The sequence below is a fragment of the Musca domestica genome, unplaced genomic scaffold (genome assembly GCF_030504385.1).
Source record: "Musca domestica strain aabys unplaced genomic scaffold, Musca_domestica.polishedcontigs.V.1.1 519, whole genome shotgun sequence".
NCBI lineage: Eukaryota > Metazoa > Arthropoda > Insecta > Diptera > Muscidae > Musca > Musca domestica.
Window position 1 is genome coordinate 24,111 of NW_026712349.1, and position 17,158 is coordinate 41,268.

At 41.0% G+C, this 17,158-nt stretch overlaps 1 protein-coding gene across 1 annotated transcript; it reads left to right on the forward strand.

The window, feature by feature from the left end:
- Positions 1–13,636: 13,636 nt before the first annotated feature.
- On the forward strand, positions 13,637–16,644 carry LOC131805376 (uncharacterized). Its single transcript, XM_059128481.1, has 2 exons — positions 13,637–14,279; positions 16,622–16,644. The coding sequence occupies exons 1-2, from the start codon at positions 13,637–13,639 to the stop codon at positions 16,642–16,644; spliced, it is 666 nt and encodes a 221-aa protein (XP_058984464.1).
- The last annotated feature ends 514 nt before the right edge of the window (positions 16,645–17,158 follow it).

Here is a 17,158-nt window from a genome sequence, read left to right on the forward strand (position 1 = left end):
ACACATAGTGTTGTAGGGTATAAAAATGTAAAACTAGTTAAAAAGTATCAATCGCTTTTGCTGACAGATGTATACTCTCAGCCAATATTGTATTTTTTAAATATATTTTGACTTCTTTATGATTATTCAAATTGTCGACCCTCTATGGAGTTGGATGTGTGAAATTTGAAGCGAGTTGGAGTTTTTTGAGCGCTTTGTTTTTTTAAATCTTGAATACTATGTGGGTTAGCTATTAGAAGAAATTTTCCGATCTCTACCATATTTATAATAGATATTTGTTTTTGAAGGTATGTGGCAAGTCTGAATGAAATCCGATGTTAATTTAGCGTTTTATGAGCTTCATGGTTATTCAAATTTCATACTATATGTGGGAGTTGCAAGAAGAAGTAAACCGATACATCCCATATTCACACCAGACCTCGGATTAATTATAATGTTTAGATGTGTGTAATTTGAAGAGAATCGGACTGTTATTTCATATTTTATAATAGTTATCAATGTTCCAAATGTTGGCCTTTTGTGGAGAAGGTACTTGCCGATATTGTCCATTTTCACAACTGACGTAGCACTGGCAAAAATATTGGGATTTGCAAAGTTGACACAAAATCGAATTATCCTTTCTCATTGTATGAGGTAAATTATTTTTTTTGAAAATGTGGACCATTTGTGGGAGGGGGTTGGTAGGTGTACTAAGAGGAGAGAACCCATGTTGCACATCTCCGAATTAGATGAAAGTTGGGCATTAATATGCAAATGAAGCAAGTGTGGACCAAATCAAATACTCCTAGAGTAATCGTGAACACGAGACAGACGGTCGGACACCCCTAGATCGACGGCCCAAAGAGACCTATGATCTAAAAACGTTACTTCGATGAGGCCAGATTTGGCCGTATCAAATTGTATATACGGAAAAAACGTGTACCTTTATAAAACTTAGATCCAGTTCGGAGAAGGGCAATATCGGTCGGTGTGAAAGAAGAGTCCGCTTATCTTCAAATGTCGTATATTCCGATATTTCTACCAAGTTCGCGATAATGATTTGTAATTAAATTAGAATTACCTATATCAAAAAAAAAAAAAAAAAGTGTTTTCGTGAAAACCATTATCAATTATTATCTTAGAAAGACATTCTTAACAAATCCACAAGAACGGCTTCGAGGTTACGATGCTCGAAAATATAAGCAAGAAACAAGTGAAAAAGCACTTAGTTCGACCGGGGCGAATTTTTAATAAACTCCACCATTTGGAAAGCATTACGAAATTTTCAAAAAAAAAAAAAAATCCATTAGAAATTCTGTAAAAATCTTAAAAATACCGAATATTGGAAGGTGCTGATATATGGGGGATATACGATATCGTGGACCTATATAGACAATTCTATTTCTGAGGGGGCAAAGTACTCACAAGGAACTCCTTGTGTTGAATTTCAGACAATGCCATTGAAAAATGTGGCTAAAATCATCAAAATACCTAATATCGGGAGGTACCGTTGTTGGGGGGCTATACGATATCGTGGACCTATATAGATAATTCTCTTCCAAGGAAAAAAGTGCTCACAAAAAGTATTTCTGGTGTAGAATTTCAGACAATACCATTGAAAAATGTGGCTAAAATCGTCAAAATACCGAATATCGGGGAGCACCGTTATATGGGGGATATACGATATCGTAAACCTATATAGACAACTCTCTTTCAGGGGGCAAAATACTCACAAGGAACTCCTTGTATGGAGTTTCAGACAATTCCATTGAAAAATGTGGCTTAAATTATCAAAATACTGAATATCAGGGGGGATACCGTTATATGGAGACTATACGATATCGTGGACCGATATAGCCCATCTTCGAACTTGACCTGCCTGCAGACAAAAGACAGATGCAAAATTTTATCTTGCTATCTTAATTCGTTTTGACTGTAGCGTGATTACAAGAGACGGACCTACGGACAGGGCTAAATCATTTTAGAATTTTACGCTGATCAGGAATATATATACTTTATGAGGTCTAAAATTCTTATTTCGATGAGTTACAAACGGAACGACGAACTTAATATACCCCCACATACTATGTATGGTGGGGGGTAAAAAAATATAAATTTAAAGTGTAGGGCTTGAAAAATACTGATCAGATCGTACTGAAATACATGATTATAGCTTTGATAGTGGAAAAAATATTGTAAAATTAAAATCCAGTGGAATGGATTTTTTTGTTGGCAAATCATGCTGGAAAACCTACGATTAGCACTTCGATCATTTATCAAAAACAATATTTATAAAATTCCAAGTTTTAAAAATATTTACAATCTTCCGTAAAGACTCTCTAAAATCCGCATTTATGACCTTTATTTTAGTAATGTTTAAAAAAATCTTGCGATAATGTCAAGTCAATTATAAATTATTATTAACAAATCTACAAGTGTGAGTTTAGAAAAAAATTTCGAAAAATCCATTATTAATATTAAAAAAAAAAAAAAACATTTTTAACAAACCCACAAGTTCAAGGTTACGATCCTTGAAAATATTCGTAAAAAATTTTGGTATTGTAGATAATCCTTCATTCTCTGTTGGTCTTAAGAAATCTTGATTTTGATTGCCCTCACGAAGATATTTTAGAGTCCCACGATTTGATTATGCCATTAAATTACAATCTTTGTAATTAAGATATCACGAATTTGCTTTGCACCTTAGATAATCTCCGATTGGACCCAGCAAATATTAAAAAACGTTTTTTTTTTTTTTTTTTTTTTTTTAATTTAAAATAATCGGAAATCTTAAAAAAGAATTATTATAAAAATGTAAAAGAAGCGAAAAGTAAAAGAAAAACATAACAGTCTTATATAAAAAAGTCTTAAAACCTGCAATCAAAACTCAAAAAAGTCTTAAAAATATGTTAAACCAGTAAAGAAAGTCTTAAAGTCGGGCGAGCCGACTTTATGATACCCTACATCACTTTGCTAATTTAGTAGAGTTCCGCATAGCAATTAAAAGTTTTTATGGGGGGTTTTAATCATACACGCTATGATTATAATTAATTATATTATTATATAATTATAATTTAAAGTTAAAAGGACTAAATATGCCGTAGCATTTGTATATTTTAAATTCGGACTTGTATTGCCCATTTGGTGCACAATTTGAAATCGGATAAAGATATATATGGGAGCTATATCCAATCTGAACCGATCTCGAAAGATATTTCTGAGCTGTATTTGATATATTTCCCTGAATATCGTTGTTACGGAGTGCATATTACGACTGCGGAGGACAAAAATAACAAATCGGATGAACAGTATCTATGGGAGTTATACCTATAACTGAACCGATCTCCACCAAATACAACATACTAGCTTCTATACTCAATTCGGTCGTAAGTGCCAAATTCCATACAAATATTAGACGTTTGATGCACAATAAAAGGCAAATCGGACGCTATATCCAAATCTGAACCGATATCTATAAAATTTAGCAAATGTATTATTGAGCTATATTTGACATATTTCCCCAAATATTGTTGTTACGATCAAATTTGGCATACTTACTTTCAGGCCCAATTTGGTTGTATGTGCAAAATACCATACAATTCGGGCTGATATTACACGTTTGGTGCACAATAATAGGCAAATTATCTCCAATTTCAATAGAGTTCGTCCTTCGGCCAAACAAATATAAACATTCTTCTAAAATCAGGTGATTACTACTACGCAATTTAGGATTATGACACGATAGTCATGATCGACCGATATCTTTACAAGAAAACCATGATTAGGACTGCGATTGTGTAAAAATATTCTTAAAAATACTGTAATACCTATCATAGTCCTTTAGAAAATTGTATTACCAATCCATGGTTATTTTTTAGATAGCCTTTTAGAAATGTGCTTAGAAAATTATTTAAAGCCTTAAAAATAATATTAAAACCCCATAATTACTTTTTGAGTCCTTCAGAAATCATTCTTTACAAATCCGCAATTACAAGTTTGTTAGTCCTTGGAAAAATAGTTTAAAAATTCCGTGAATATTGTACCTTAAAAATATTTAAAAACCAACAATAAAGTTCTAATAGACTTTCAAATAAATTCATAAATGCTGCGAAATCGATGAAATTTTCTTTGCAAATATCTCATACATTCTAAACACATAATGTGACAATATTTGAGCTTCCACACAAATATCACCAACCACGACAAAAACAGAAGCTATATTAGAAGCTGTTTTATTTGCGAGATATTAACCAGCTTGTACACGTTTCCCTCTCAACATCTACATCTTCAAATGTAATTCATTGACTTGGAAATAATTTGTGTTCGATAAAAATGGAATAGTGCGACCCATTGAAGAACTAAAAAGAAGAAATCATCATCACCAACAAAACCAAAAAAAAAAAAAAAAAAAAAAAAAAAAAAAAACTGAAAAGACAATAGAATGTTTTTGATTTTTAAAGACATAAGTCATATGTACTACGATAGCTGTCGAATCGTTCAACATACCAGCAGAAAACAATTGTTGGTTTCGAAAGAAGAAAAAATACAAAAGAAAAAATATTGTAAGAGTTGTGTTTCTGTAGTTCGATTAAAGAAATAAAATCTGTCTTTTCAACCGATGACAAGCAATATCCCACCACTTTTTGTGACTCTTTAACTAAGAAAGGTTAAACTATCATACCTCTTAAATTGATAAATTATTGGTCGATTTCGTTTAACTTCGTACCTGCCATTAGTGAAACAATCGTACTTAAAATAAATCAAATTTCAATTATTCCTCAAAGAAGGTCAACATTAAAAAAAATTGTGTAAAATTTTTAAAATCAGCCGGTTCGCTACATATGGCCTGTTACATTCATAATGAGCAATTCAATAATAAAACCAATTCCGTTGAAAAAAAATTAAAAACTTCAAAACTCTAAAATTCCGGTGTAGGCGTATATCAACAGATTTACCAATTTCCAATTTTTTTGCAAAAAATGATGAATTAAAAACTTGTTATATATTAGAATAAATTAAATATTTCTAGTATCATTACATAGGAACAATTCCAAAACACAACCAGTAAAGAAAGTCCTAAAGTCGGGCGGGGCCGATTTTATGATACCCTACATCACATTGCTAATTTAGTTGAGCTCCACTTAATAATTAAAAGTTTTTATGGGAGAATTCAATCATACACGCTATAATTATAAGTATAATTTAAAGCCCAAAGGACTAAATATGCCAAACCATTTGTATCTTTTAAATTCGGACTTGTATTGCCCATTTGGTGTGAAATTAATTTGAAATCGGATAAAAATATGTATGGGAACTATATCCAAATCTGAACCGATCTCGATAAAATTTGGCAAAGATATTTCTGAGCTGTATTTGATATATTTCCCTGAATATCGTTATTACGGAGTGCATATTACGGCTGTGGGTAACAAATACAATAAATCGGATGAACAATATATATGGGAGCTATAGCTATATCTGAACCGATCTTCACCAAATTTGGCATACTACCTTCTAGACTAAATTCGGTCGTATGTGCCAAATTCCATCCCATTTGGACAAATATTACAAGTTTGGTGCACAATAAATGGTAAATCGGACGAAGTTATATATGGGAGCTACATCCAAATCTGAAACGATCTCGATAAAATTTAGCAAAGGTATTTCTGAGCTGCAATTGATAAATTTCCCCATATATTGTTGTTACAGAGTGCATATTACGGCTGCGGAGGACAAAATAGCAAATCGGATGAACAATATATGGGAGCTATAGCTATATCTGAACCAATTTCGATCAAATTTGGCATACTTATTTTCAGGCCTAATTTGGTTGTATGTGCAAAATTCCATACTATTCGGGTAGATATTACACTTTTGGTGCACAATAAATGGCAAATCGGACGAAGATATATATGGGAGCTATATCTAAATTTTTACCGATTATCTCCAATTTCAATATTGTTCGTCCTTGGGCCAAACAAATGTGTTTGCAAAATTTCATCTCAATCGGATAATAAATGCGACCTGCATTTTGTTCACAAGAATACATGGACAGACGGACGGACAGACGGACTGACATGCATAAATCAACTCAGAAAGTGATTCTGTGCAGATCATCAAAAGGAACTATGGGTCTATCTCGTTTCCTTTTGCTGTTACAAAGAAATGCACAAAGACATAATACCCTGACCACCTCGTGGTGTAGGGTTTAAATACCCTTAATATTGACTATATAATAATAATCATGTATACTTTTTTGATATGAAGCTAGTTATGATTATTCCAAATGTTGATCCTTAATGAGAAAGGTATCAGAAGTGGATAGCAAGGCTTGGCGAAAAGCGAAAGCTAATTTCATATTTTAATAGAGCTAGTATTCAAAATTGTTGCCCTTTGGTTGGAAGTTGGAGAATATTGGGAAAATATTTTCCATAATATCTCCTACACCTGTATTTCATATAAATATTACCACATACTATATAGGGTACTCGATTTGTTTCATAAGGAATTTATGCGGAATATTTTCGACATTTTTATATCCTTAGCCATATGGCTAGAGAGGGTATAAATAATTTTATACGGTCAAAACGTGCCTAGACGAAATTACGATGTTAGGCCCTAGGTCACTTTGGACCAAATCCGTTTCAGAACATTTGGAGTCGTTCTAGCGATGTCCGTCCATCCGTCTGTCTGTCAGGTCTGGTGCGCACAATAACTTTCTAAGGTAGTACCCGATTTTGTCCAAACTTTGGGACATCGTAATATTTTTGTCAAACTTAGATCGGGTTCAGAGAAGGCCAATATCGTTCCACTCCATCTGGTACCTCTCCCAGAAAAGGGTCGAAATTTTAAAAAAATATATTTTCTATAAGAGAAAGGATAATCCGATTTTGCTCTAACTTTGCAAATCCTAATATTTTCGTCAGTTCTAGGTCAGGTGCAAAAATGGGTAACATCGGTTCACTCCATCAAGTGGCTCTCCCACAAAGGGTCAACATTTTGAATAATTGCAACTCTTATAAAATATGATGTAAGTGTCCGATTGTCTTCAAATTGCACTCATAACAATATTTTTATGAACTCAAGATTTGGTACTAAAACGGTATATATCGGCCCACTCCTACTGGTACCTCCCCACTGTAACGCCCAAAAGTCATGCTTTCGTTTTTGGGGTACATTATTATTGTCCCCTAGTAGAAAGAAGTATACTTAAAATACAACATTGGAACCCCTGGTGGCAAATGGCGGAACTACGCAAAACTGTCAGATTGGGATCAGCTGCTGTCATGAGAAAACAACAATCGTTGTCCAGCCAAAAGGGTATAAAAGGAGACGCATTTCACCCAATCGGGATCAGTCTTCTGTTGATGGCTGGTAAGTCAAGTGTGATTGGGAGGAAGAAAAGGCGCGCAACCTCGGTTGAATTGAGTCTTAGTAAGCCAAACAATAAGCCTTGACTATTTGTGGTGACTGGACTGGACTGAACGCAGGGTCAAGTGAGGGTTGTAGCAATACTCCCTATTCTTCGGGCTGCGTTGACGGCGACTGAACGCAGGGTCAAGTGAGGGCTGTAGCAATACTCCCTATTCTTCGGGCTGCGTTGACGGCGACTGAACGCAGGGTCAAGTGAGGGTTGTAGCAATACTCCCTATTCTTCGGGCTGCGTTGACGGCGACTGAACGCAGGGTCAAGTGAGGGCTGTAGCAATACTCCCTATTCTTCGGGCTGCGTTGACGGCGACTGAACGCAGGGTCAAGTGAGGGCTGTAGCAATACTCCCTATTCTTCGGGCTGCGTTGACGGCGACTGAACGCAGGGTCAAGTGAGGGTTGTAGCAATACTCCCTATTCTTCGGGCTGCGTTGACGGCGACTGAACGCAGGGTCAAGTGAGGGCTGTAGCAATACTCCCTATTCTTCGGGCTGCGTTGACGGCGACTGAACGCAGGGTCAAGTGAGGGTTGTAGCAATACTCCCTATTCTTCGGGCTGCGTTGACGGCGACTGAACGCAGGGTCAAGTGAGGGTTGTAGCAATACTCCCTATTCTTCGGGCTGCGTTGACGGCGACTGACGTACTCATCGGGCTGCTGCTGTGCCAAAGCTGCCGCCACCCGATTCGTCGTGCGAGTATTCATCGGGCCGCCGCTGTGCCAAGCTGCCACCACTACTACTCGCCGCTGACGTATTCATCGGGCCGCCGCTGTGCCAAAGCCGCCGCCATCCTATTCGCCGCTCGCCTATTCATCGGGCCGCCGCTGTGCCAAAGCCGCCGCCACCCTATTCGTCGCTCGCCTATTCATCGGGCCGCCGCTGTGCCAAGCTGCCGCCACTACTACTCGCCGCTGACGTATTCATCGGGCCGCCGCTGTGCCACAGCCGCCGCCACCCTATTCGTCGCTCGCCTATTCATCGGGCCGCCGCTGTGCCAAAGCCGCCGCCACCCTATTCGTCGCTCGCCTATTCATCGGGCCGCCGCTGTGCCAAGCTGCCGCCACTACTACTCGCCGCTGACGTATTCATCGGGCCGCCGCTGTGCCACAGCCGCCGCCACCCTATTCGTCGCTCGCCTATTCATCGGGCCGCCGCTGTGCCAAGCTGCCGCCACTACTACTCGCCGCTGACGTATTCATCGGGCCGCCGCTGTGCCAAAGCCGCCGCCACCCTATTCGTCGCTCGCCTATTCATCGGGCCGCCGCTGTGCCAAGCTGCCGCCACCCTATTCGTCGCTCGCCTATTCATCGGGCCGCCGCTGTGCCAAGCTGCCGCCACTCTATTCGTCGCTCGCCTATTCATCGGGCCGCCGCTGTGCCAAGCTGCCACCACTGCTACCCGTTATTAACATGTCGACTGAACTTTGTGATTTAGTGTTCTTCGTAAAAGTTCTGAACGTGATTTTATTGTGTTTAGTGTAGTGTTTAGTGTTATTTAAGGAAATAAATTTATAACGTTTTAAGAAAATATTTTTGCTTCGCTCTCTCTCTCTCTTTATGTCCTAACAAATAAATTTTTGTGACGACTCTGGCCCCCGCTGAACCTACCCCAGCTTCAAAGTGAAAACACGTCGTCACAATGGCGCCCGAGCAGGGACTATAAAAGAGAGAAAGAATAAATAAATGAGTGAACAATAATTAGACAAATACAGATGAAATCCCAGTGAAAAAAAAACAGTTAAAAAAAAAAAAAAAAAAACTGAAACAAGTAAAAATAATAATAAAAAAAAAAAAAGAAAAAAAAAAAAAAGAAAATGTCAAACGAAAAGACAATGTTGAAGGTCTCCTGGGCCTATATGCTAAAGCAAGAAGACTTGGTAACATATCTTACTGAATTCAATCTTGATCCAGTTGGAAAAGTGGACGATCTCCGAAAAAGATGGGCTAAATTTCTCCACCACGACCATGAAGCCGATGTATACAGACGGCTTATAGAGTTGCAGAACAAACATGAAAGTACCAGTCCGACCAAATCGCCGACATTGCGAGCCGTCACAAAACAACCCCTTATAACCGTAACACCGTGTGGAGCAGAAGCAATAGTATTATCCCCAATAAAAACAGAGTACGCCCTTCCCCACATTTCCGCGGAAAGGTCACATGGAGAGTCAAGCACAGGGGTAACAAACGATCAAAAAGTACAGAAGCTGTCGCCAACAAACCCCGAATATGGATTTCAAAAAGATTCTCCGCCCAAGCCATCCAATAATTCGTCGTTACTCGTAATTCTCGACCAAATCCGAAAATGGAATATTACTTTTGAAAATGGAATGGACCCTATTGGATTCGTAGAACGTGTAGAAGAAATGGCTGAAATGTACATCGTGGAATTGAATCAAATAATTAAAGTAATGCCAGAGTTGTTACGAGGTAAAGCTTTAATCTGGCTAAGGAACAACAACCGACACTGGACTACCTGGAACGAATTTAAGAGTGATTTTCTGAAATTCTTTTTGCCACCGAGATACTTTGAGAAATTGGAGGATGAAATTAGGAGAAGGATACAGCGTAATAAGGAGCCGTTTAAGGAATATGTACTCTCTATACAGCATCTTATGCAGCACACCAATATGACCGAAGAACAAAAATTGGAACGAATTTTTAGAAACGCGCATTCGGATTATCAATGGTACATTCGCCGTAAAGACTTTACCACACTTTCGGAATTGATCTCCTTGGCAGACGAACTCGAAAGCATACCAAATAATTCTCGGTCAGAACAGCCTCGAAATCAACAAAACTATAATCGACGTGCGGACAACTCTAGAAATAACCTGTATTGCACCAATCAAGGTGACCAAGTGCTAAACGAAAGCTCATCCAATCCAGAAACGCAGCAGGATGAACCCCCGGCAAAGAAGAGTAACCAGAATATTACATCATTGCAATGTGAAGAATATCGCCTTACTGCAACTGTCTTAATAGAGGGGAAAGCTATTAAAGCAACTGTCGACACTGGTGCCACTAGCTGTTTTATAAAAAGAGAATTTGCGAAAAAAATCAAGAAAAGGTTTACTTATTCACGGCATGAGGCAAATGTTATCCTCGCAGACGGCACCACGGTGAACATCACAAGATCAACAGTGTTACCTGTTACATTTGGAAACCAAAGCTCAGATGTTACATTTCTCATCATGCCGCAATTCAAGGAAAACATCATATTGGGATTGGAATTTCTAAAACAGTTCCACACGACCATTCACTGCGCCGGTATAAGTGTCAAATTAAGTAAGCCAACCACATCAACGGAGCATTGTACCGTGGCTATAGGAGAGGAAACCCCATCAAAAGAGGTAATAGATACAATGACAGCTACGAATAGTGTATCCCCCAGAGCTAAATTCTTAAACGATGAATTGAGTAAAACGCAATGTGAGATCGTTGAAAATTTTCTGGCACAGGAACTCCCTAAGTTCCAACAATTAAATGGCCTATCGTCAATAGCTGAACATAAGATTGTAATGACCGACGATCGACCCATTAAATTAAGATATGCTCCGCGAAATCCTGCAATGCAAGCCGTGATTAATGCCGAAGTGAGAAAGCTCGAAGAACGAGGATGTATAGAACCGTCTACAAGCCCATACTGTTTCCCCATCACATTAGTCAGAAAGAAAAATGGGAATTGGAGAACTTGTATGGATTTTCGCCAATTGAATAAACGTTCTGTTCCAGATGCCTACCCTTTACCCCGCATCGACACAATACTGAATCGACTACGGGATGCCAAATACGTGAGTAGCCTGGACCTTAAAGACGGATATTGGCAAATACCTATGGCGAAGGAGAGCAGAAAATACACGGCCTTTGCGGTAGCTGGTAAAGGTCTATATCAGTGGAAAGTGATGCCTTTCGGTTTGCATTCAGCACCGGCAACCTTCCAACGGGCATTAGATAGTGTGATTGGGCCTGAAATGGACCCCCACGCTTTTGCATACCTTGACGATATCATCGTCATTGGAAAAACGTTTGAGGAACACTTGCGGAACTTGAGAGAAGTGTTCAGAAGATTGCGATCAGCTAACCTGAGAATAAACATTGAGAAATGCGAATTTTTCAGAAAAGAAACGAAGTATTTAGGCCATGTTGTGAGTAGCGAGGGAATAAAGACGGATCCAGATAAAGTTGCCGCAATAGTGGAAATGAAACCTCCAACATCGGTAAAGGAGGTACGAAGATTTCTTGGAGTAGCATCTTGGTACCGAAGATTTGTCCCACAGTTTGCAACAATTTCACAACCATTGACTAGTCTTCTTAAAAAGGGAAAACATTGGAAATGGGGTCCCGAACAACAAGAAGCATTCTCAGACCTAAAAGCAAAGTTAACTGAAGCTCCCGTTCTGGCTTGTCCGGATTTCACAAAGACGTTCATATTGCAAACTGATGCCAGCAACTATGGCCTTGGAGCAGTTCTAACACAGGAGTTAGATAACGTGGAACGTGTCATAGCCTACGCCAGCAGACATTTAAAACAGGCTGAAAAGAACTACTCAGCGACTGAAAAGGAATGTCTAGCCATACTGTGGGGCATTAGACACATGAGACCCTATTTAGAGGGTTACCAGTTTATAGTTATTACCGATCATTTGGCCCTAAAATGGTTAAATTCTATTGAAAGCCCTACAGGTCGACTCGCACGTTGGGCTCTCGAGCTACAGCAATATAATTTTTTGATCAGATACCGTAGAGGAAAACAGAACGTTGTGGCAGATGCGCTTTCGAGAACACCTTTGGAAACGTTAGACCTAGCCACAGTAAAATATGACACCAGTCCGTGCCCATGGCTAGAAAAGTTGAAGGAAACCATAACCAAGAATCCGAAGAAGTATCCAGACTATACAATCATTGAGGGAAATGTTTATCGACATTTTCCCAAGCAAATAAACGATGAAGATTGCACACCATGGAAGCTGTGTGTGCCCACCGGATCAAGGATTCAGGTCCTTAGAGAAAATCATGACAGTGTCACCGGAGGTCATTTGGGAGTGCGAAAGACTAGCAACAAGGTGGCGAACCGATATTTTTGGCCTGGTATGTTCCAGGACATCAAACGTTATGTCCAGCAGTGCGAATGTTGCCAAAAATATAAAGTCAGCCAACAGAAACCAGCAGGGGAAATGTTGATAAGAATCCCGGAGGAACCATGGGCCACTATTTGTGCGGACTTCGTAGGACCCCTACCGCGATCTAAGCACGGTAACTCAATGCTACTCGTTATTATGGATAGATTCTCAAAATGGACGGAGTTGGTTCCATTGCGGAAGGCTACGACAGAGGGATTAATAAAGGCATGCAGAGAAAGAATTATTTCTAGATATGGGGTTCCAAAAATATTGATAACCGATAACGGAACCCAATTCACTAGCAACCAATTCGAAAAATTCCTAGCAGAAATGGGTATAAAGCATCAACTTACGGCTCCTTACACCCCGCAAGAGAACCCTACTGAAAGGACAAATCGGACAGTGAAAACAATGATAGCACAAGTTTCGAAACAACATAATACATGGGACGATATGCTGCCCGAAATAATGTTAGCCATAAACACTAGTGCATCAGAATCCACTGGATATTCGCCGGCATACCTGACACAAGGAAGAGAACCGCGGCTGCCCCAGGCATTATATGATCAGCTCACAACAGGAACTGGTGCTAGAATAGTCTTACCAGAAGACCGTGCCCAGGAGTTGAAAGAAATATTTAAGATAGTGCGTCGAAACTTGGCAAAAGCATCTCAAAACCAGCGGAGACAGTACAACCTTAGACGACGAGTTTGGAAACCAAAGATTGGGGAGCAAGTTCTAGTTCGTCTACATCCTCAGTCGAAGGCCGTCGAAAATTTCGCCGCCAAACTAGCGCCCAAATACGGAGGGCCGTTTGTCGTACAAAAATTCCAATCTCCAGTAATCGTTGTAGTCCGAGGAAAAGACAACATCACCCGCGTCGCGCACTTAAGTGAAATTAAGCCTTTTTATGAAGAACAAAATTAAATTGTAGACATAGAAGTAGAATGTTGATTGTAGTTCCACTTACGTTTATGTGATGCCATTTCATTATAATTTCTTATTTTATTTTTAGACATTAAATTGACAATACCCAAACTAATCAGTGTCCTAATATAAGCCCATACTTCAAAGACCATCGCAATTCTCAAAATTTCAACATCACGATGGAGCAAGATAGCCCCAACACGAAAAAATTCAAACGGGCGAAGGAGGTTCCTATTTCATCCTCACATGCTTTCGCACATTTAGAAGAAGACTCCAGATCGACCGCAAGTAGTTTTGTGACAGTTTCCGAAGATCCTAGTTTGGAGTGGTGGACCCAATGGCAGACGCTGGTTGGAGTTCCTCCATCATCACCGCTATATAACATAACCGAACAAGCAAATCTGTTGCATAGTGATGACGTACAAATTCCATCGCAATCCAATGCTGCCGTCATATCGGACGATCACAGGTCCCCCAACGTGAAGGAAGATAAATCATTACCAGGAACGCCGGGACACGTTGTCGAACTGTCATCACCATCGATATCTTCCCGATCGTCATCCTCATCCTCATCAGCCTCGTCGTCTTCATCATCATCCACAAGCCAAACGATGACACCTCATCAGCCAACAGTGTGTAGCAGTCAACCTTCCATCGATGAAGTGTTTATACCCAGTAAGGAGAATAATAGCACACCAAGTACAATCAAATTGCCAGTCACTGAAATCCCAACTGAGTCAACGCCATCGTCCTCGACAGACAATCCCGTGAACAATAACACATTTCTCGAACTGCCAAATTATCCCGAAAACCTACAAAGCCGTATCGAGAAGTTTAAAAACAATTGGAAAAAGGGACACAAACTGAAGCGAATTGTTAAACAAGATGGCAAGCAGTACCGCATAATAATATCAGCAGACGGGGTAGTGAAGGTATCTCTCCGAACTTCTGCAATTGGTCTCTAACATACCTTCCTATTCGACCGAGATATAGTCGAACCAAAGTGCCCATGTCGGAGAAATAAAAGGTTACATAACACCCTAGGGCTTCCTGGCTATTGAAACCCAATAGCAATAGAGAAAGCAAATCAAGGAATCAAAAATCAGAGGGAGGAAGAGATGCCATGTAACGCCCAAAAGTCATGCTTTCGTTTTTGGGGTACATTATTATTGTCCCCTAGTAGAAAGAAGTATACTTAAAATACAACATTGGAACCCCTGGTGGCAAATGGCGGAACTACGCAAAACTGTCAGATTGGGATCAGCTGCTGTCATGAGAAAACAACAATCGTTGTCCAGCCAAAAGGGTATAAAAGGAGACGCATTTCACCCAATCGGGATCAGTCTTCTGTTGATGGCTGGTAAGTCAAGTGTGATTGGGAGGAAGAAAAGGCGCGCAACCTCGGTTGAATTGAGTCTTAGTAAGCCAAACAATAAGCCTTGACTATTTGTGGTGACTGGACTGGACTGAACGCAGGGTCAAGTGAGGGTTGTAGCAATACTCCCTATTCTTCGGGCTGCGTTGACGGCGACTGAACGCAGGGTCAAGTGAGGGCTGTAGCAATACTCCCTATTCTTCGGGCTGCGTTGACGGCGACTGAACGCAGGGTCAAGTGAGGGTTGTAGCAATACTCCCTATTCTTCGGGCTGCGTTGACGGCGACTGAACGCAGGGTCAAGTGAGGGCTGTAGCAATACTCCCTATTCTTCGGGCTGCGTTGACGGCGACTGAACGCAGGGTCAAGTGAGGGCTGTAGCAATACTCCCTATTCTTCGGGCTGCGTTGACGGCGACTGAACGCAGGGTCAAGTGAGGGTTGTAGCAATACTCCCTATTCTTCGGGCTGCGTTGACGGCGACTGAACGCAGGGTCAAGTGAGGGCTGTAGCAATACTCCCTATTCTTCGGGCTGCGTTGACGGCGACTGAACGCAGGGTCAAGTGAGGGTTGTAGCAATACTCCCTATTCTTCGGGCTGCGTTGACGGCGACTGAACGCAGGGTCAAGTGAGGGTTGTAGCAATACTCCCTATTCTTCGGGCTGCGTTGACGGCGACTGACGTACTCATCGGGCTGCTGCTGTGCCAAAGCTGCCGCCACCCGATTCGTCGTGCGAGTATTCATCGGGCCGCCGCTGTGCCAAGCTGCCACCACTACTACTCGCCGCTGACGTATTCATCGGGCCGCCGCTGTGCCAAAGCCGCCGCCATCCTATTCGCCGCTCGCCTATTCATCGGGCCGCCGCTGTGCCAAAGCCGCCGCCACCCTATTCGTCGCTCGCCTATTCATCGGGCCGCCGCTGTGCCAAGCTGCCGCCACTACTACTCGCCGCTGACGTATTCATCGGGCCGCCGCTGTGCCACAGCCGCCGCCACCCTATTCGTCGCTCGCCTATTCATCGGGCCGCCGCTGTGCCAAAGCCGCCGCCACCCTATTCGTCGCTCGCCTATTCATCGGGCCGCCGCTGTGCCAAGCTGCCGCCACTACTACTCGCCGCTGACGTATTCATCGGGCCGCCGCTGTGCCACAGCCGCCGCCACCCTATTCGTCGCTCGCCTATTCATCGGGCCGCCGCTGTGCCAAGCTGCCGCCACTACTACTCGCCGCTGACGTATTCATCGGGCCGCCGCTGTGCCAAAGCCGCCGCCACCCTATTCGTCGCTCGCCTATTCATCGGGCCGCCGCTGTGCCAAGCTGCCGCCACCCTATTCGTCGCTCGCCTATTCATCGGGCCGCCGCTGTGCCAAGCTGCCGCCACTCTATTCGTCGCTCGCCTATTCATCGGGCCGCCGCTGTGCCAAGCTGCCACCACTGCTACCCGTTTATTAACATGTCGACTGAACTTTGTGATTTAGTGTTCTTCGTAAAAAGTTCTGAACGTGATTTTATTGTGTTTAGTGTAGTGTTTAGTGTTATTTAAGGAAATAAATTTATAACGTTTTAAGAAAATATTTTTGCTTCGCTCTCTCTCTCTCTTTATGTCCTAACAAATAAATTTTTGTGACGACTCTGGCCCCCGCTGAACCTACCCCAGCTTCAAAGTGAAAACACGTCGTCACACCACAAAAGTTAAAAATTTTGAATAACCAAAAACGTTAATAAAATTCGAAATAAGCATCAGGTTCTCTTCATATTTCACACATACATATAAACATTTTTTGTAACACAGGAACTGTTGTGAATATGCTATAAATCTACGGACCCATTCTGGTACCTCACCCACAAAGGGTTACAATTGCGAAACCACTCAGCGATTCTTTACAACCTGCTATATCTAAATATATGTCTCTCAACCAGAAACCTGAGATGAGTGTGGACTTTGTGATTTCCCATAAATTGGATATAAATGTTCGATTTTCTTATAATTTTGGCAAAAAAAATTATCACATATCTAACATAAAGTGAAGGAGGTTGTCTTTATGGTCTAAGCGTGGCACGTCGCAATATTTATATCCTATTTATTTAGGTCCGATACGAAATGGACAATATTGGCTCATTCTTTCAAAACACACTACATAGAGCACCAAGAGCTGTAATAATCATAACAGAAGTCAAAATTTATTTAAATAATCGAACACTGGCTGAGGGTATATGTACATCTGTCGTCAAAACCGACCGATACTTTTTATACCCTACCACCACCTTGTGGTCAGGGTATTATGTCTTTGTGCATTTGTTTGTAACAGGCAAAAGGAAACGATATAGA

Coding starts and splice junctions, on each gene's coding strand:
- LOC131805376 (XM_059128481.1), top strand. CDS start 13,637: ATGGAGCAAGATAGCCCCAACACGAAAAAATTCAAACGGGCGAAGGAG. Junction 14,280..16,621: donor TCCCGAAAACCTACAAAGCC/GTATCGAGAAGT, acceptor TTTGTAACACAG/GAACTGTTGTGAATATGCTA.